The sequence below is a fragment of the Bombus terrestris genome, chromosome 14 (assembly GCF_910591885.1).
Source record: "Bombus terrestris chromosome 14, iyBomTerr1.2, whole genome shotgun sequence".
Classification (NCBI taxonomy): domain Eukaryota; kingdom Metazoa; phylum Arthropoda; class Insecta; order Hymenoptera; family Apidae; genus Bombus; species Bombus terrestris.
The window spans coordinates 3,872,434-3,892,793 of NC_063282.1; the positions used below are offsets into that span (position 1 = coordinate 3,872,434).

At 31.0% G+C, this 20,360-nt stretch overlaps 5 protein-coding genes and 2 long non-coding RNA genes across 7 annotated transcripts; 4 read left to right on the top strand and 3 right to left on the bottom strand.

Annotated features, from left to right (window-relative positions):
* The first annotated feature begins 2,600 nt into the window (after positions 1-2,600).
* On the top strand, positions 2,601-5,114 carry LOC125386269. The gene is made up of 2 exons (XR_007226267.1): positions 2,601-2,796; positions 2,887-5,114. It is a non-coding gene; the product is annotated as an uncharacterized LOC125386269 (long non-coding RNA).
* Positions 5,115-6,694: 1,580 nt separating this feature from the next.
* LOC125386330 lies at positions 6,695-7,225 on the bottom strand. The gene is made up of 2 exons (XR_007226379.1): positions 7,060-7,225; positions 6,695-6,931 (listed from the first exon to the last, which is right to left on the bottom strand). It is a non-coding gene; the product is annotated as an uncharacterized LOC125386330 (long non-coding RNA).
* Positions 7,226-7,246: 21 nt separating this feature from the next.
* LOC100642862 (DNA-directed RNA polymerases I, II, and III subunit RPABC2) lies at positions 7,247-8,283 on the top strand. The gene is made up of 3 exons (XM_012316106.3): positions 7,247-7,426; positions 7,725-7,877; positions 7,946-8,283. The coding sequence occupies exons 1-3, from the start codon at positions 7,398-7,400 to the stop codon at positions 8,154-8,156; spliced, it is 393 nt and encodes a 130-aa protein (XP_012171496.1). The 5' UTR covers positions 7,247-7,397; the 3' UTR covers positions 8,157-8,283.
* A 90-nt stretch (positions 8,284-8,373) lies between these two features.
* LOC100642975 (bridging integrator 3) lies at positions 8,374-10,586 on the top strand. The gene is made up of 4 exons (XM_003400616.4): positions 8,374-8,723; positions 8,816-8,923; positions 9,003-9,177; positions 9,240-10,586. Exons 1-4 carry the CDS (start codon positions 8,716-8,718, stop codon positions 9,747-9,749), a joined length of 801 nt encoding a protein of 266 aa, XP_003400664.1. The 5' UTR covers positions 8,374-8,715; the 3' UTR covers positions 9,750-10,586.
* LOC100650577 (activating signal cointegrator 1 complex subunit 2) lies at positions 9,810-13,646 on the bottom strand. The gene is made up of 15 exons (XM_020866643.2): positions 13,510-13,646; positions 13,377-13,426; positions 13,188-13,265; positions 12,787-12,947; positions 12,254-12,638; positions 11,959-12,176; positions 11,697-11,882; positions 11,451-11,606; positions 11,268-11,361; positions 11,029-11,199; positions 10,833-10,967; positions 10,620-10,756; positions 10,407-10,527; positions 10,142-10,319; positions 9,810-10,018 (listed from the first exon to the last, which is right to left on the bottom strand). Exons 2-15 carry the CDS (start codon positions 13,389-13,391, stop codon positions 9,879-9,881), a joined length of 2,175 nt encoding a protein of 724 aa, XP_020722302.1. The 5' UTR covers positions 13,392-13,426; positions 13,510-13,646; the 3' UTR covers positions 9,810-9,878.
* Positions 13,647-13,772: 126 nt separating this feature from the next.
* LOC100650701 lies at positions 13,773-15,331 on the top strand. The gene is made up of 2 exons (XM_012316107.3): positions 13,773-14,783; positions 14,850-15,331. Exons 1-2 carry the CDS (start codon positions 13,773-13,775, stop codon positions 15,138-15,140), a joined length of 1,302 nt encoding a protein of 433 aa, XP_012171497.1. The 3' UTR covers positions 15,141-15,331.
* Positions 15,327-20,302, bottom strand: LOC100643096 (vacuolar protein sorting-associated protein 11 homolog). Its single transcript, XM_003400617.4, has 16 exons — positions 20,142-20,302; positions 19,979-20,047; positions 19,705-19,878; positions 19,435-19,631; positions 19,100-19,358; positions 18,868-19,022; positions 18,555-18,788; positions 18,165-18,465; positions 17,902-18,090; positions 17,708-17,830; positions 17,501-17,628; positions 17,217-17,429; positions 16,968-17,140; positions 16,600-16,897; positions 16,195-16,517; positions 15,327-16,106 (listed from the first exon to the last, which is right to left on the bottom strand). Exons 1-16 carry the CDS (start codon positions 20,157-20,159, stop codon positions 15,679-15,681), a joined length of 3,282 nt encoding a protein of 1,093 aa, XP_003400665.1. The 5' UTR covers positions 20,160-20,302; the 3' UTR covers positions 15,327-15,678.
* Between the last annotated feature and the right edge of the window lie 58 nt (positions 20,303-20,360).

Genomic DNA, 20,360 nt, shown 5'->3' on the forward strand with positions numbered 1-20,360 from the left:
GAACTACTGCTGTAATACATGTACCTAAATTTTCTGTATAGTAATCAGTATAATTCAAATGGTATTAAGTAACGTAAACAGACCTATTATAGAATCTAGAATCTCTCATAGGTTTAATATGAAAATATAAAAAAATATATAATATAAATATGGAACACTACAATATCTCGGCAAGTAACCAACAAAGTCAATCGGCAATAGCGTAAAGTATTTTTGAAAGCAAAAGACAAGCATAGTCACGTTTGAGTTTTGCATGAAAATCTGTCATTGAATACGACTGACTCCTGTACTTGAAAGTGTATCAAAGTATTGGAAAGGCAAGTCAAATTACTTTCGTTGTGTTTTAACGTTAGTTTCATTGAAAGAAAGTATGTTCGTCTTTCCGGGAAGCTTTACGAATCAGGTGTTCCGTATTAGGTGCAGTTACCCTAATTACATCTCAATTTAAATGAAAATCAATATTAATTTTGCCGAAAATATTTGTATGTGTTCAGTAATTATAAAAAAAGAAAGAGAAAATCCGAAATTTGCCATTTTGTCACGTTTGGTTGGTTTTAGCGTTTAACGTCGTCCCTTTTAGTAACAGTTTCACAGGACTACAGATAGTGAAGTAATATACAGGACCTGCCAGGAACGTTTCATTGGAAAATACGAATATGTAGAAATATTTTTCGTCGATCGAGGTTCTAGATCTTTTGTAAGCAGCTGGGTCAGAAAAGTATTTATGCAGTCAATCGTCTGTTATATCAATAAGTAGAACGTCGATGTTAATGCATTTATGAGAGACTTAAGGATACAGAAATGCACAGAGCACATATAGTATGCAGAACCGAATAAAATATATAAAATACAATACTCGTTGCAATATTAAATATTACAACGTTAGCGATAATTAAATATCGTAATATCGAAACGTAGAAATCTATGTAGATTGGCAGGTTATTTTAGCTATGTAAAAATATGAAATTGCATATTTAATACCTATTGTATGCTTAAGACGATTGTTCGTGCTACGAGAATAAACTAAATAAATTTTTGCTATAACTGTCTCTCAACTTCTATATTCATTTTCAGACTTGTTTCAAACTTTACCAAAACAATCGTGATAATCCTCACTCGTCACAGTACCAATGAAACTGCAAAATGTTTTATATAGCACACACACATACATAAATCAAATAACGCTGTGTGATGATGTGAAAAGTAATTCAACCTATAGCAGCTACAAAATGTAACGTTGCGTTCCTGATTAATGAAACGCAACGTTGGCCTTTGAGTCGATTAATCAATGAAATTAAGCAACCACTGTATTCAATACTTGAATTTTCCGTTGTCTATTCTGATGGCTAAACAATTTTGTAAGTCTAAGTCGGAATGGACAATGCATGGTATGCGGAAGAACGTTTACGAAAGTCATCGAAGCGGAAGCGATGGCCACATGTCGGTAGATTATTGTGTATTTAAGCAAACAGGCCTTGAATCGGTGTCATAAGTCATAGGTCAGATTGATCGTTGTCGGCAGATTTTTCATGGATTAGAGACAGACAAACTTGAGATCCTGTTTGATTAAAGCGGATCAAAATGATCATTACTTGTATCATTTCTATTCTTACTTACATCTGTCATAAAAGATTTATATTCAAAAACAATATCTTACGACATCTCCTACTTATATTATGATTCATATATTATAGGAAGTAATTCATATATCTTAGGACGTTTCCTACTTATATTGTGATTCATATAAGAAATAATTCGTACGATTTGCTTTATCGTAGATGATTTGCATTCTTCAAAATCGGAGGTTTATCTAGAAGATATTTGTTGTAAAATTTATTCGCTAAATTTATTATCTGCTTAGATTCAACATTAGAATCTTTAACCTTTGATTCCTAGATGCATTTTTTTTTTTTAAGTGGAATAAAACAATTTGAAATTGACTATTTATGGACCATCGTAAAATTATACAAAATTCGTATTCGTACTATTTACAGTAGATAACGTTGCTTACTAAATGTAGATTATATTGCTAAATTTGAGAGTTAATATAATAGTACAATGAGATGAATCCGAATAGGTGTATCTCAACGACAGGTACTATTAATTTTGACAAGAGCTTATGCGTGTTCTTAGAGTTGAACAAAATAACATGCAATTACAAGAGGAGAAGATCTAGTCTTAAAAATGTACGAATGTCAACATATCAGCCTTCAGTGAACAGAACGAAATAAATTAGCGCAAACGCACGAGCTCAATTGAAGTTAATTGCGTCAGCAAATAAATAACTTTCACTTCAACGTATAAATTTTTTAATTTTCTTCGTGTAAATTAATGTTTTCCTAACGCATCGCTTGCTCGATACTTGGGAATTAATTTTCTTCCGTTTCTTAGGAAATTGCATAACGCTATATTTAAAAAATTCCCTTCTTCTTCTTAGACATAAATCTTCTTATAAATGTATTTAAAAATTTGCTATGGTCAACGCAAAGATATTCAAAATGTTCTCATTCAAATATACGATAGAAAATTAGAATAATAGAAAAATTAAAAAATTACTCCCTTGAATCTTCCAATTTTTATCACAATTATTCATTTTTTAATTGGGCATTTTCAATGGAAATATTTGGAATATTGCCAAATCTTGCGACCGAAATTTCCTCACTGATTCGCCGATTTTCTTTTCAGCATCCATTGGACAGCCTGCTGAGAGAGAAGAAGACGTCTCGCGTTACTTAACACGATGACTCTACTGTTCGTGTGGAAGTTCTCCGATTCCGTAACGGAGCGAAAGTAAAGGTAAGCCTTACGTTCGCTATGACGGCCGAGCAATTATCGTTCCACCTGTGCGGTTGGATTTCATCTCCCGAAACACGTTCTCGTTTCAAGGCCAAGGACACAGCTCAAGTAGTAGAGGGAGGTCAGTGTTCGCCGGTGTCGATCTTCCACCGCGTCAGCATGCTCCGCTTTTGACAGGAAATGGAAAAATAAGACGATCCGTTTCTATGTTGCTCGCCAACTTGGCGAATATCGTCCTGTGTTTCGCACGTGAACCATTCAGAAAGAAGATCTTCCACGTTTCTACTCGTCTTTCTCCGACTCTTAGTACGTTGACTGTCTTGGTAGTCATCGGTGACTCAAATTACTAAATTTTTTGCAATGATTAATATTTAATATTTAATGATATTCGTAGAGAAAGGTGAGCAAATATAATAGAAGATTCTGCGAAGATTAAACCGTACGCCGTAGTATATTTCAATTTATCGCGTCTCACAGGGTAAAATGTGTAAAATTCGTATGGCAGTCGACGTGTTGAAACAAATCAATCTGGACCTCTTAATTAATAATAAAATAATATAACGTTAGTATAATGCAGCATCGAATTTGAAGATAAAATTCGATTATTTTTACTCGATACTCCGTTGCGAATTTTCCCATTACAAATTTCGAGAAAAACGAGCTTTAAAAATCTGAAACAAAAATTTGAGAAACATGTAATAAAAAAGAAGTTGTGGAATTTTTAAATGGGGAGTATAACTCGTGGGCTACCCTGTACGTAACATCCAGTAGAAAAATTGCTAATTTCCCCATGAGTCTACAGAAATACCAATTTAAAAAGATTATCGAAGAATTGGAAACGCAGGAACTGTTAACAAAGGCGGCCGATGAATTTCCATTTCGTTTGTTTTTTTTTTTTTTTTTACTTTTCTTCCATAGACGTAGAATAAAGCGTAACAATACACCTGTGACCTTGGCATTTTTGCAGGCATCGTGTTTTATCGATCTAAGTAGATATAGGTATTCGTAATGAAATTGTATTTTGAAACTTCGAGCAGATGATTCGTCACGTGTTCTCGGGCTCGTAATCAGACCAGCAGTGTTAGAATTCGAATACGAGAGTCGCGACTAATGTTATGTCTCAAGTAACTTTAGCATGAAAGATAGTTCATCATTTTCAACATTCTTTCCGAACACGATTTAGATAAATAATTTTTTATGTAAAAATGAATTTCTTCTTAGCTATCTCTAAAATTATCTTTAATATTCCTAATAACGAGTCTGTTTCTTTACTTCTCGAAAGCTTTCTATCTTCCACATTCCATCTTAATTAATACGTTCTATTTCTTCCTTTTGAAATAACTTCTTGCATGGATTCTTAAAATTTAAAGATTTTTAAAATGAACCGACTTCTTCCAAGACTCGATTTCATAGAAATAAAAATTAATGCTCTCTTTCTTATACGTAAATCTACAAATTTATTTTATCTTCTTCTTTTAACAATCAAATTTCAAAATATTCTGCTATCCTCAATATAGCTCAATACTATCCTCACTGTGACAATTTAAGAAATCTGTTAAGCATGTTTTACTTATTTATTCTACCGTCTACTCTATTTCCTCGTCTGTAAGTTTACAGATTCATTTACTTCTTTATTTTGTCATACAGTTACGTTTCAAGATATTCCGCTATTTAATAGACAAAATTTCACAGAAACTGTTGTACCTGTAGCATTTTTAAAGATATACATGTTCCCGCTAGTAATTCAAATAAGAATAGGAAATAGAGACGAGTGCCACCTGGCGAGAGAATGATTTTCAACTAAAAATCGAGATTTAGTAACAGTAACGTAGAATGAGGTAGCAGGTCGACGAATAGATACCATGACGTCATAAACCAGAGAGAAAAGATAAGAAAAGATAGGAAAAGAGAGACGGTGAGAAAAAAGTATGTTAAGTTAGGTTATGTGATCCTGATACTTCATATTAAATTAAGTCATGCGACGAAAATTAATAAATCACACGTTTTCTGATATTGGTGCGTGCACTGTCAGAGTAGCATTACAAAGATAAAGCGATCTTAGAAACACTCGTGTCTAGTTTTCATGTGAAATTTTGTTTTAAATAATTAGTTATTAATTATTTAGTAAGGACGTGTTTCGAAATGACACGAATTAAGTCTATAATTTTTGTATTAATTTCATATTCGCTTCCTTGTAATTAATATCGTATTTTTGCGTTTGTACGCGTAAAGGAAATCCTCTAGCTACCATCTGGTGTCATCTTTATGAATATTTGATGAGTGGTTTATTTGTTATCCAAATACATTTGTTAACAGCCTATTCTGATATATTTTTAACCTTTTAACGTATTTACAAGCTTACTCCGTACGCCTTCAGAGTCATATTTCGATGTATAAAGCGTGCACAACAATATTCTACAGTTATTATAATTATACAGCGTGCGAAGTATTATTTATTAATTTGTATAATTGAAAATCATTCATTGCATACGAAATCCAAACAGATTTAGTACTAGAAAATAGTTTAGGGCCTAATCGAAAATACACAATCGTAAAAATTCGCGAATTATATTTGTAGCTTTGCTGGTTTTTACTTTTTGAAGCATTCCACTATCACCACGTAGCGGTGAAACGGTGCAACTAATCGCTATTGCTGTCCTTGTCGCACAATATAGCGCTCCTTGTTTACAAACAAAGGAGCTTCTGCCATTCCTTGAAACGGACTGAAAAGACGTCATGTTTATAATTCTGGACAATTTTAATAATTGACGAAATATCCTTAGTCTGTAGATAAGGAAAGCAATAGTGGGCGACGAGAACAGACGTATGTCGCGTGCGCAGCGTTAGATAGAGATACAATAATAATAGCGATAATTTTAATAATAATAATTTTAATAATAATAATAATTTTAATAATAATAATAATTTTAATAATTTTAGATAATTCATGTAGTTTCTATATAACTAAAACGTTCCAGTAAACGTTTAATTAAAATTAATCAGCTGTTTAATCATTTAATGACCGGCCAAGCGATCCCAGACTGACCAACCCTAATCCCTCAATGAGAAGTAACATGCAGATATCTCGCACACTATCAATCTCTCTTCTTCAATCGTAGTTCCTATTGTCTGTCTTTGTCGCATACTATCTCTCTCTTTCTATCGCCGCTCGTATCGTCTGTCCTTGTCAGGCATTATTTATTTCTCTCTCTATGGGCTCTTACGAGCAAACAGTTAGACTTCTGTCTTCGGACTAGCCATATGCTGCCATCCATTAAGGAACAAGGGAATTGAAACCTCGAACACTCACAGATAGATGGCAGCAAATGGTTTGTCCGAAGGCAAAAGTCGACTTCTTGCCCTGAAACGTGTCTCGGACAAACCATGCGCTGTTATCTACTAAGGAAGGATAGAACTGAAACTTGGAGCGTTCGTGAATAGATGACAGCACATGCCTTGTCCGTAAAGACGATAGGAAGATACAGCGATAGTGTGCAAGAAAGACAGACGATATGAACGACAATAGAAAAAGAGGACGATAATGTGCGAAAAAGGCAGACTATATGAGCAGTGATAAAAAGAGACAATGTCCAAATTTTTCACATTTTCCGTATTCTAACTTGCGAATATGGGAAGGGAAGGGGATTGGAGGTGGACCAAGTTAAAGATAAATTATGATATTTAAATTCACTTGCTTATTATATTTTAAAAATTATATAGTAATTAAATATACAATTGAAATCATATCCTATATTTAGCAATATGCAATTATAAACTGTCTGTATTACGTAAAATATAAATATATTAACTAATATATAACTTAACTCTAAATTAATTGATGTATAATTTATTCCCCTTTTTATAATAAAATGTTTGTATAATCATTTCTTAAAAACTGTTAGAAATTAATAAATATATTTCGTACATTATTCAGAAAATTAATAATTAATAGCATGGGTTACAATATAAATATACTGGAAAATCCCAATCATCTTTATAGTTCACGGAATATAATGAACTGTAGTTTATTATAACCAATTAGACGTAATTAGAATTAATGTCACTGATGTAGTTTGGATGTGTTGAAGATCCTGCGATTCCCTTTACAGCTTCGTGATATTGTGGCAGAAGCAATCTTATAAAACACAAAAAAAATATTAATTTCGCTTGTCTCGAAATATTATAAATAAAGTTTAAGGGTACTACAATCATTTTTGAATAATGTTATTTTTAAATAAATTTATTTGATGCTATAGAAATTACTGTGATTATCCAGCTAGTATCGCCATGTTTTTTATTATTATTTATATTATTTATATTAATTTGCAATTTTCTACATAATATTTCTATTGTCTATTTATTTTCTGTAACTTATCTATTTATTTTGCATTCCAACAAATCAGTTATCTTTGATATTCATCCTAGGAATTTTTGCACGAGGGTAGTGGTATTTTCAATTCGTTTGTTCGTGTTTAGTATTTGCTTGTGTTTTGTACTCATCGTTAATTACTGTTTCCAACGAAAAATATTTTAACAAACTGCAAAAAAAGTAATTGAGTCATCAATTTGTATTAACAGTAACATTTATTTGATTAAGAAAAATGGCAGATGATGATTTTGATGGAGATGAGTATGTAATATTTACTGAACTGATATCTTTTACATATCCACTTGTGTGTATTGTAGTTTTATGACAAAAATTTATTGGTATTTTGGAGAATAATTATAGTCGTAAAGCCTTTAGCAGTAAAACTACTTTCAGATTTCTTGTTAAAAAGATTTCTCTATCACCCTATTACACATAAAGTTAAACATAACCTAAAAGATATTTAATAAATTATTTTAACGATCTAGTATAACTTTTCTTTTATACAATGTATATTTCAATTTAAGTATATCAAGATCGTTGAATTTTTCCTCATTTACAGGGTAGCAGATGATTTTGATGATGTAGATGATGATGATAACATTGAACTAGAACCTCAAGAAGAAGATGGAGAAAATATAGAATTATTAGCAGCTGGTGAAGCTACTGGTGGAGTGCAAAGGTCCAAAAGAATTACAACAAGATATATGACAAAGTAGGTGATGTTGAGCAAAAGCTTTTAATCTTAAGAATAATAAAAATATTTTAAATATGTGCTTTTAGATATGAAAGGGCAAGAGTATTAGGGACAAGAGCGTTACAAATAGCTATGTGTGCTCCTGTGATGGTTGAGTTGGAAGGAGAAACTGATCCACTGCAAATTGCAATGAAAGAACTAAAACAAAGAAAAATTCCAATTATAATTAGACGTTACTTACCTGACAATAGTTATGAGGATTGGGGTATAGACGAATTAATCATTATAGATCACTAAATTCTGCTTAATCATGTACATACTAAATAAAGATGTAAGGTAATTTAAGAAGTATCAAAGCTTATTGTACCTATATTATTTTCAACTTTGTATAACTCATTTTAATAAAAAATATTTAGCAACTATATTATTTGCGTATATATATTTTTGCAGTTATAAAATCCTTTAAAAAAAAAAAGGAGAAAAAACATGTTTATATTGCAATTGTGTTAGATTTAAATGTCAAGCTGACGTTAGAAATATGACAGTTGAGGTTAGGAAGTATTATGTTAAATTTGAATAAAAAAAAGAGTCAGCTTTTTTCTATTACATAATTTCTTTAAATATTTATTGATAAGATTAAAAAAATGAACATAATGAAATATGAAAATATATAGATTATTTTATCTTGTACTTTATCTATTGAATACTAGATTAGTAACGATAAGACTCTGAATTACTGTGTACGTCACTGTGTTCAATGTTTTCTTAACTAATAATCGTAATAATCTACTCATGTAAAACAACTTTGATTGATGAAGTATAATATTATGAATATTTGTTAAATTACGGCAATAATATGACGTGGTAAGTAATAACATTTATAATTATTTATTAATTTAATAGGTTAAAGGTGTAATAGGTTACAGCACCTCTAAATAATATTACAATGTATATAGGAATCCTTTGAAGAAAAATCATTTGACACAGAGGCCTACACCAGCACCACCTCTATTAACTCATTTAGAAGACAGAGAATTAGATATTGCAGTTCAAAGACTCATTTAGTATGTATATTTATTGTTAGAATACTTGTTGCGATGATGTATTGAAATATATTAAAAAATTTCTTATTTGTTTTTCAAGCGTTGAAGATACAATTAGGAAATTGACAAAGGAAATGAAAAAATATATAGAAGCTGTGCTAAATTTAGATCGAGCAGACCAAAGGTTGACATTAAATCTAACAACTTGTGGTTTAGCGCATCTCAGTGATGAATTTAGAAAAGTAGTGGAAAATTACCATTCAGTAACAACACAGGCAAGTTTACAGATTGTTTTTACATGGTAGGAAACATCATGAAAATTTTGCTCATTTATTAGATTGGGAAAACAGTGCAAGAAATGGCAGCTCTCTGTCAAAAAACTTTCATAGAACCATTAAAAAAATTACGAGATGAATTCATTCTAATAGCCGCAGCAATTGCCAAGCGTGAGGAACTGGTGACAACTTGGAAATACTCTTATAATCGTGTCAAAAAATTGCAAGAGAAAAAAGACAGAACTGCTAGTCATATCGCAAAATTAGAAAGAGAACGCAGGACAGAAGAAGCAGCTGCTAAGGACTTGAAGACTGTTCATGCTCAATTACTTGTAGAACTACCAATGTTTTTAGACAAGAGATTGGAATATATTAAACCTAGCATACATGCTGTAATCATGATACAATTAGATTACTATGGAAGTGCAACTCATTTATTTACACACTTAATGCCAGTACCAAATACTTTAGGATCGCCATCCAGCGCTATGGTACCTGAAGTCGAATACCAACAAGCAGTAACTGATCAAATGAATAGAATAAGAGCTCTTACAATAGTTAAAGATCATTAAGAATCATAAAAATTTCCTAAACAAATATCTTAACAAAGTTGTGATACTGAATCTATAAAATTAACATAGGTACGAATGTATTTATCACATGGCAGTATTTACATTCATATTGTAAAAGTATAGATAGATTTATAATGGAACCATTCCTTGATTTCGTTTCCATTGGGCACCAGAACGACGATTGTGATTAGCGCGTTCCGCCTTCTTGGTGTTCTTTTGCTGCCTATTGTATAATACCGCTTTCTCTTGTCCTTGACCTTTAGGATTACCTGCAGATACAAGAACAAAATCATTTTAATATTGGAACTGATAAAAAACACTAATAATGCATGCTGTATTTAAGTGTAACTATTAAATTATATTCAGCACTTTATAAAAATTGACAAATATACCTATTACATTCGGTACACCTCTTCCACTTCGCGTTTGCCTTTGTCGTTCTGCTCTAGCGCGTACCTCTTCTGGATTTTGTATAAAATAGTCTCTCCCATTTTGGTTATTTCTTACATCTTCATCTTCTGATTCCGTTTCAACTTCTTCAGTTTCAACCTTTTGTTTCTCGCGAAGAATCTAAAATTATCGTTCGTTAATTTTTATATAATTATGTTAATAGTGTTAGAGAAGACTATAATTTAATCGAATTATATAAATACAAACTCTAGGTATAGTAAAAGGTCTTAAATCTGCTTCAGTCGAGTCATCCTGTGTACCACGTATATCGCTGTTATCATAAGTATCATCATACTCGTCATCGTATACATCTTCGACGAGACTGTAACTGTAACAAATTTTGTTTATATTCTTGTTATCTACAAATATATATTTTTATATGTGTTATATGTATTATTCAGAGTAACCTTGAATCCTTACTTTTTAGTTATGTAATCTTTAGGTATATCTATGATTTCTTTAGATTTTTTAACATATGCATCATCACCCTTTAAATTATCAAGCATATTAATATCCAGTCTTTCAATACCACTAGCTACATCCTTAATTGAAGTTTCCTAGAAAAATAGTAAGAATATTTACATCGTTTATACTAGATTATGTATCATGATTCAAATAATAAAATGTTCTTACTGTATAGATTGGTAGTGCACTAGGCATTTGTGATGGCCCTAATTTCATCAATTCTTTTAATTCTGGTGGTAATGAATCTTCTAGTACAGCATGTACCACAGCTGCACTATCATAATTGTAATACTCCAAACTTGTCTGTAAAATAAATACTGTTAAATGCACGCAATTCTTTCATCTTTCATATTGAAATAATTACCCCAATAAAACCTTCATCTAGATGATTTAAAATATCTTTAACATCAGAAATAAGAACAGCCAATTCAATAGAATTCTTTTCCACAGTTTGTTTCTCATTTGAAGGTTTCATGTTTTCAGATATAGTTGTCTCATTTAAAATACCACTAGGTCCAGCTACAGCTACAGGTTCCTACGAAAAGGTAATATTATGTAAAAGCTTCATCAAAATACAATTTGCAAGCCATTTCTCAAACTTACATTTACGTTATTAGAAAAGCTAGTATCTGGAACATTGGGTCTTCCAATAATTGTATTGACTGATTTCACAATATAATTATATTTTATTGTATCACTGAATAATATTTGTTAAGTATAAAAAGATACCACCATATATTTATCTATCATTGCAATCATAATAGTACTACATTAACAAAAGGATACGCATCAGGACAAATATTCGATAATATAGTCAAATCTAATTTAACAGGATAAAATTGATCATAATCTGTAATAAATTCTTTTTCAGAAATTGCTAAGGTTAATAAATTAAGATATTCGTCCACCCGTTCCTTTACCTCTGCTTCCTTTATCATATTTCTAAGCATAACGTTATAATCATAGTATGTTATACATTGGATGTATTATACTTTGTAATTTAAATATATATATATATATATATACACTTACAAATTTTCTTGAATAGTCAATATTGGTTCATATATAATAATACGAAAAAGCTTCAAAATTTCAATCCTTATTACATCCAGACGATGCTTTAATTCTATATATTTCGGCATATTTTCATCATTATATGCTAAGTTCTTTAATATTTTATACATCTCAGGTATTGTGCTTTCATATACTGAAACAAGTCTAATGATAAATGATAAAATAAACTATTCAGAACACTTAGAACAAATAAGGATATAGTTTAATTAGTTTAACTTACTTATTCATAAAATCCACTGTGTGAAATATACTCACTGCTGGAGAATAATTTATTAAAAACACACCAACATTTGATGATATATCTAGAACATATAATATCATATCTTCCAACTGGAATAATGTAAGTTTTGAGGAATTAGTATCCTGCTTTGACAATGAAACTGCTTCATCGGTATATATAGAATCACTACCAAATTTTCTTTCAACATTTTCAAAGGCCTAAACTAACAACACTTATATTTAATTCTGTTTTGATAAAACATTAGTTGTTCTGTATATTGTATCTAATACCTCACCTCTATAAGACAAGGAACAGCTCTCTGAAGATCATTATTATACTGCGGTTCTAATTCAAATAAAGAGTTTAAGATCCTTTCCATTATTTTTGCATTTTCTCGACCATAAAGTTGGCAAAGATCAAAGATGATGGGTACCGTAAATATGTATTTGTCATATAATAAATTTCCAAGAAATGGACGGTTCATATATTCTTCAGGACTTTCTTTGTTTGTGACAAGTCGTGCAAAAATTATAAGTACATAGTGACTTAGTGTTTCTAGAAGTTCCAACATTTCTGGGCAATTTGGAAAATTTTCTAAAGCATAGAATGGTGGTGCGTCTTGTAGAAAAGATACCAATGTATCTAATACTGAAGTATTAAACACAATATTTGACCAAAATCTAAATAAGAGATACATAAATATATAATACATGTAAATGTATGTGTTAAAAGGAAACTTTCAGGTAATTTGATTGCAAATTTGATTATAATCTTATAGAAGAATCATTGAACATTTTCAATGGTACTGTTGTTACTAATTATACTTACCTATAAAATGGAAGGCTGAGTAACCATTTTAAATCGTTGATCATATAATTGACAATTTCTATCCATCGTAGTTTTGCTCCCACAATTTCAGATCCATCATCATTATATATATTAGGAGGTTCATAATGTAAAAAATAGTGGTCACTTGCCCATATTTTACTCTAAAATGATTGTCACATAGAAATTAACAATTTATTTAACATTTATGATAACACTTTTCTAATTTCATAGATATTAATAATACATATGAGAATTTGTTAACAAGTTATTATTAAATACGAAAAGTGATTTTAAGATGTATGAAAAACTCATATAATACCAAAGTAGTAAGATTTATTAATCAAAAGCTTGACAAATATCAATTGATGTATCCACAAACAGATTGCTATTTATGTACGTACCAAAGCATCAACCTTTTGGACAATACCATTGGTTTTAATCGTTAGTTTTAAATTTTCTAGTGGTAGAAAATCGGGATTCTGTTAAATAAATAAAAACATTATGCAAGTTTGTAATAAATTGTATTGTTTTAACCTACTATAATGAATGTCTTCATAACGAGACACTATATATAATAGGAAATAAATTACCTCATAAGGTTCCATGTTCTCTCAAAGTATTCTTAATTGTCGCTAAACAACTGCACAAGAAATTAATTGTTGAACAAATTACGATCCTAACAATGCACGAGCGCTAAGCGCTATAGTCTTTTCGATAACTAACCTATCTTTGTAAGTTGAAAATTGCCAAAAAGGATTGAAGCCGAAAAATCCCAGAGGACAAACTTTGTAGTTTTGTTAAGAAATTGGTAGTGCTGCAAAAGATTCTAACAGTGACAGTTACTCTTGACATCATCCAAAAGCTTTTTGTCGTAAAGGTTATGTTTTGATTATACATATAAGTACTTTGTTATCAGACCGCTGTACTATACTTCGTTATTAACGTTCTTATAAATAAAACAGTTTAGAATTTTATATTTCTGTATAATGTCTAAGGATACGAAATTTTTTGCGAGACCAAAAGTAAGATTTTGTCAACCGGATACTGGTAAATCGATAACAAAAGAATTAAAAAGCTTGACTGATCAAAATGGTATTAAGGATAAGCCGAAAATCCTAAGTGTCGTAAGACTAGATAAACCTGTTAAATTAGTGAAATCGAATGAAATATCTGGCAATCAGGAAAATAAAAATTCAAAGCTTGTTGATAATGCATCAAACTTCACATTACATGCTAATGCATCTCCTTGTTCAATTGAAACCTCGTCCTCTTTGGATAAAAATACTATCAAGACAGAAAATCAGAATCCTTTAAATGATGCTAACAACAGTCAGAATATTAAAGCAAATATTAAAGAAGCTAATATTCCCAAAATTTCTATTAAACTTCCAAACAATGACATAACAGTTTCTACAGATTCTCCCATTGCACAAAGTAAAAGTTTAGACAAGACACTTAAATCAAAAAATTCTGACAAAATTAATGGTTCAAAGAAAGATTACACTAAAGGTAGAAGAGAAAAAGAAAATAAATCAACAGTTGTTAAAAAAAATATTAAAATTGTAACTACAAAATCCACAGATTTAGACATTTTAAAACATAAGAATCGACTTTCTTCTGCTGGCACTGGTACAAAAAAGTTAAATGTCACACAGAAGACATCTAGTTCAATTACAATAAAAAAGAATTTAAATTCAAAACTTCGTGATGTTATGCCATGTTATAAATACAGTAAAGTTGTAAGAGATATAATTGGTCCTAAAATACAGCCATACATAGGTCCAGGAGTATCACACAGTCAGCCAGATGATTTAGCAATTTTAGAAACAGATGAAAACATTCATACAAAGCCAATTATTTCTGGAGAAAAATTGGCAAAACCAGAATATAATTCTATTATGTGTACAATTAATAAATTAAATGAAATGAAGAAACAAAAAGTTATAACTAATATTGAACATTTACCAGCTTCATATAAAAATCTTATAAATGGAAAGGTAGTAAAAAAGTGATGGTTTACAATTATAAGATCATAAAATATCCTCTTATGTTTTGTGTTTTAGGTTTCTACTGCTTTAGATTTCCCTCTTGATGAAGCAGTTTACAAAGATTTGGTAGACTTATCCATAGATGAAAATCAATTGCCAAGCAGATTAACTCGTAGTAAAGATCCAGAACCAAGACAAAAAGATGTTGTGCCGATACTCTCTGACTTTTTTACACCTGTATCTACTGAGGAATATTGTACTTCTGTTTCTATAAAACCGCGAATTCCAGAAACTGTAGACAGTTGGAATGCCTTCAGAATAAGTGATCAAATAAGTGAATGGAAACACATTTTAAATCATGTATAACTGGATTAGTATTTTTATATTATGCATAGCTTATTTGTTAATTGCTATTTGGAAACCACTTTGGTAAATGTATCTTTTTGTAAAATGTAAAGTATTTTTTATAAAACTCAGCGAATGAGATTCTTTAACAGACATTTTGTAAAATATATATGTTGAAATTTAAAAAAAATAATAAATGAATATATGTACAATTAATTGTTTAATATACAATTATATATCTTATTTTTCTACGTGAATATATAGTTTCATTTTATAAATTGCATAAAGCACCAAAGATATTATTATGTGATTCGTGTATAAAAAGAAAAAACAATATAAAGTTCATGATACACCTAGGCTGAATAATTGTGGGGATTATACTGGTGAAAGCCAAGCTAGATTCATGTAATGAATTTACAATTTTATATATGACAATAACATTTACGATATTTCTCTTCGCAAGCTGTAATGTTCCTATTTGTCAATAATAACGCATAATTGTCTTTTTTAGTGATTCATGAGTTTAGTGGTTGAAACAATTGAATATAATAAATATAATTTATCTACCAAAAGGATTCAGGTTCTTATTATAGTCATCATCGTCATTATTCTTAAAGGGATTTGTGTCGTCATTATCTTTAAAAGGATTAGTAGTGTCATCGTCTTTGTCTTCGGCAAATGGATTTTTCGATTCATCGTAGTCGTCTGCTCCGAATGGATTCGATGGTACAATCGGTGTTTTTGGTGGCACGTACGATTTTTGAACTGGTGATGATTTTGGTGTCGTGCTGTTTAAAATACGAGCTTCCTTTATAGGTACTGGCACAGCTTTCTTCGAATTTCCTCGTGGACTAGATATGTCATTGAATGTACCAGAGATATTCGCTTCTACTGATGAAGAGTACAGATCTGATTTTGGATAAGATCGCAGTCGATCATCCGCTACTGTATTATAATTATCATACGAACGATGAGTTTCAGTTTTTCCTATAATAAAATTTTTGATTTGTATAAAAAATTGCTATGCTTGAAGAGTAATAAATTAATTTTTTTAATCAAATAAAATGTTGCTTACCTAACGTTGAGTTCTTTCCTTCCGATAATCTGATTCTGGCTTCCGCTCCTGGCCCATAATTCAATTTTGATTCATCAAACTTTGCCACCGACGCAGACAACATTTTATCGCTATCTGTGATCACCATTAATTTTTTAAAAACTCCGCGACCAAAGTAATCAGCAACTAATGAGAATGGATCCTCTGCTCGATCCAATAAACTGTGAAATGTTTCATGAAGATCTTTTGATTGTTCCTGTGCTTTTATGATATCCAACAATTTTTTATTGTCTGGTAAACAAGCTGGACATTCATTTTCATTCTCTGAGAATCTTTGAAAGCAGCTATTACGAGAGTAACGTCGTACATGTTAAAATACATCATAAAATATTATTATACATAATATGATATAAAATCTGAACTCACTGTTGATGATATGAATGCTGACACATAAAATGTACCGATGGAAGTTCTAACTGATGGTGACACGCACTGCAACGTGATCCTTGGAAGATAATAGTACTATTTTTAATTGAATCTATTTGTTCTCGTATCTTTTTAGTATCTGCTCGATACTTTTCAGATAATTCTATATCTGCTTGTGTTTGTTTATGCTCTGTTCGTAACACACTGTTAAAATAGGTTCTCACATCGCCCAAGGTACAAGAAAGTGAAGTAGAAAGTGCATCAAGAACCATCAATGGTGATAAAAGCCTTTCTTGACCTGTCCAATATAAATTTTGTTTAAAAATGTTATATGACACTAGAATGATTAAATTAAATTTTAGACATACCTATGTGGGTTAGTATGTCTGCAAGAAGTTTAGTTGGTGCTTCTTTATTTCTTGCAACACTCCATAAAGCTTGGACCCATAAATTCGGATCTTGATGTCCAAATCGTTTGCACGTAGCTAAAATTTGTTCACTGTCTCCTTCGCGTAAATGGAATCGTAATATTTCTTGGTATCTATATATAATATAATATACATTATAAAATAAATTTTTGAATTATAATATTGATTGTGTAAGTTACTTCAACCTACAATTTACTTTCTTCATAAAGAAAGAGTAAACCACGCCTGAAATTATGCTGATGGCATAAGATTAATATTTGATCTTTATCGTAACACGCTTCCGAATTTTGCAAAAGTCGTACAATTTTCTGTTCATATTGTACTTTTGCTACATCATTATCCAAAGCTGACCAAATATGAAGATAATGTTCTACTAAAGTATTGTATACCAAAGTGCTCCACCTATGTATTAAAACATTTAACTTGTAGAATATGAATTGAACTTTTCTTGTTATTTATTTTGGTATACTAACTTGGTATTCATTTTTACTAGGTGCTCTAAGAATTCTACGAGACGTTCTGAATTATTTAAAAACAAGTGAATAAAATCTTCTGGATTGGCTTTATCGATGTGTTGGTCCACAGTACCATCTAACATTTCCTGAATCAAATACGTCATTATAAGTATATGTTTTATCGTATCAATATAAATCTGTTATTTTTTAATTCCTCAATTTTACCTGATCTACAAGTGGTTGATTGGAAGGCCTATAATTGGTACATAAGGCTTTTAAAAATTGCGTTGATTCATCTGGCACATTTTCTATCAGGATAGTACCATATTTCTTCATGTTGGATTCTGCCTAAAAGATTGTCCAAAATTAATCAAATAAATTGAATCTGGATGCACATCTAAATGCATGTATCAACGTACTTCTTCAAAGTCCAAAGTAGCCATATATTCTAATGCCTTTTTGTACTCGTGTTTATCTTCTATTTGAATACGAAGATACCATTCGTAACGATCATGTTTTTTTGCAAGCAACAAAGCATCCTCCGGCGATGCTTGACGACAAACTTTTATTGCAATTTCGACATCGAAATCAATCTCTCTATCTTTTGTCTAAAATCATTATATAACATAATCATAAAAATTACCGATAAATTTTGTATTCAAATTAGTCATAGTTTGTTTACCATGATAAATTCTTTTAATTTATCTGTATGATTGAGTTTTGTATAACAATTCAGTAGCAAAGTTGTATGATCTTCTGTTGCCTGCCCATTTTTATGCAAAGCTTGCAAATAGGTCGTTAGATTATCTATGTGTTGAGAATCTAAAAATTTTCTAATTACATACGACGGTTCTAACTTTCCAATAGTTTTAATATACTGTTCTATCGCTCCAGTATGATCTCCTTTAGAATATAAATGATCGCCGTATTGTCGGAATATATCGACTAAACCTTCAGCATCATATTGTTGATTCTTAGCTATTCTAAAAATAATGTAATATTAAATTATAATTATATACAATTATAATTATAATTGAAATATTTTCTACAACTTCAGCTAGAAATTACCTACCTTATAGATATATCATATAAATTCTTCTTGAAAAGTAATGCTAATTTCGATTGCAAGTCTTTTTCATCTAAGTGATAAAGTTTACTATCTCCACTGAGTATAAAAAATCCACCCCATTCTGATAGAACAGCTTGCACAGACAACATTGGGGCAGAAAAAACAATGCATTTGTTTTGTATATCAAGTACTGTAATTACATGCTTATCCACTCCTGGAGGTATTGGTTCTATAGTACTATAAACATATGATATTTTAAAAATTAGTTTATATTTAATGAATTTGTAAAAACTATGAATCTGTAAAATTTCCTTACCTTGGTTTTGCAGAAATGGTAGTTGTTGTTCTTGGATCATTCGCAGATTCTTTTGCTATAATAACTAGGTAACTTCTAAACCACTCTAACATGATTTTTTGACCACCAGCTGCATAACAAGGACCTCTACCATCTGGTGTGTAACAATAAATTGCCTAAAGTAATACAAATTTATTAGTAGAAAAGTATTTATTACATACATTCCATAATAAAATTATGTTAATGTTATTACATCATCACGACCAATCATAAAATGACTATCTTGCATAGATTCTGCAAGAACACTACACTTTCTGGCACAGCCCATAGTATCCAAGGGAGATTTAAATTCTTGATCCTTAACAGTAATATTATATACGAAAACGCTATTTGGTGTAGCAACAAATAAATGAGTTTGTTTGCCACTAGATTTTATTGCTAAACCAGTAACTGAAAAATTGGTATGTTCGAATACTTTTATCTTGTTTTTCCTTTCCCTAGTTAAATCACCCCTAAGGATTGAAAGTTGTGTATGAAAACATGTTTGAAAATTAGAAGATTACCATTATTAAAATTAATTATTTTTACCTATACAGCATAATAGAGCCATCTCCAAAGCCAATAGCCATTAATGTAAGACTAGTATGCACACATAGAGCAGTTGCAGGAACTGCTCTATAACTTGGTATGGCTCTACTTATACGAAGACATGTTGGATTGCCTTGTTTATCTGGTTTAGCTAAATTCCAGACCTTTATGGTAGGATTACAACCTGATTCATCTTCCTAAGGAAACATACTTTTCATTATTGACAAATATCTCTGCATCAATGTGTAACAATTATGCAATGATACTAACACCAATGGTGAACAAGAAAGTGGAATGTTGGACTTGTTGAGCTAGTGTTAATGTGACATCATAAGCGCGAAATGTGGTAACATCGTAAGTTCTATTCACTAAATGCACATTGCCTGTGTAATCTCCGAATACTAGAGTCCCGTTACCGCTCGTAGCTGCTGTCACTTGGGCGTCCTAATCAACAGAGCATACAATATACATCGAACACGATAGCCTTAACCTATAATCAAATATCATGTCAGAAAAAATCGGATTTCAGTCGATGAATACTCACACCAAGTGCCGTGGCTATTTTCCCGCCGTCAACTTCTTTTTTAAGATCAAAAAAATTGAAGCGTCTCCACTAAAAGATAAATGCATTTTCGTGTGAGGAAAAGGGGGTTATGTACACGATATATAAAATACGATCAAATGTTCGATTAAAATGTGAGACTAACCTCGAGAAATGCCATCATGTACAGCAATTATCTATTTACACATTTGCAACAAAATATTGTCGACACAGCCAGTGAACAGCGTGTTAAAGTTGCTTCTTTTGACACCTAACAACATCAAGTTGCATGCCCGCCATCTTTTCGCCTATATTTGACCAGCTGATTATGCATGACATTTCCCCTCAGTTATGATATATATTTGGTCACTCGCATGCGCGGTGC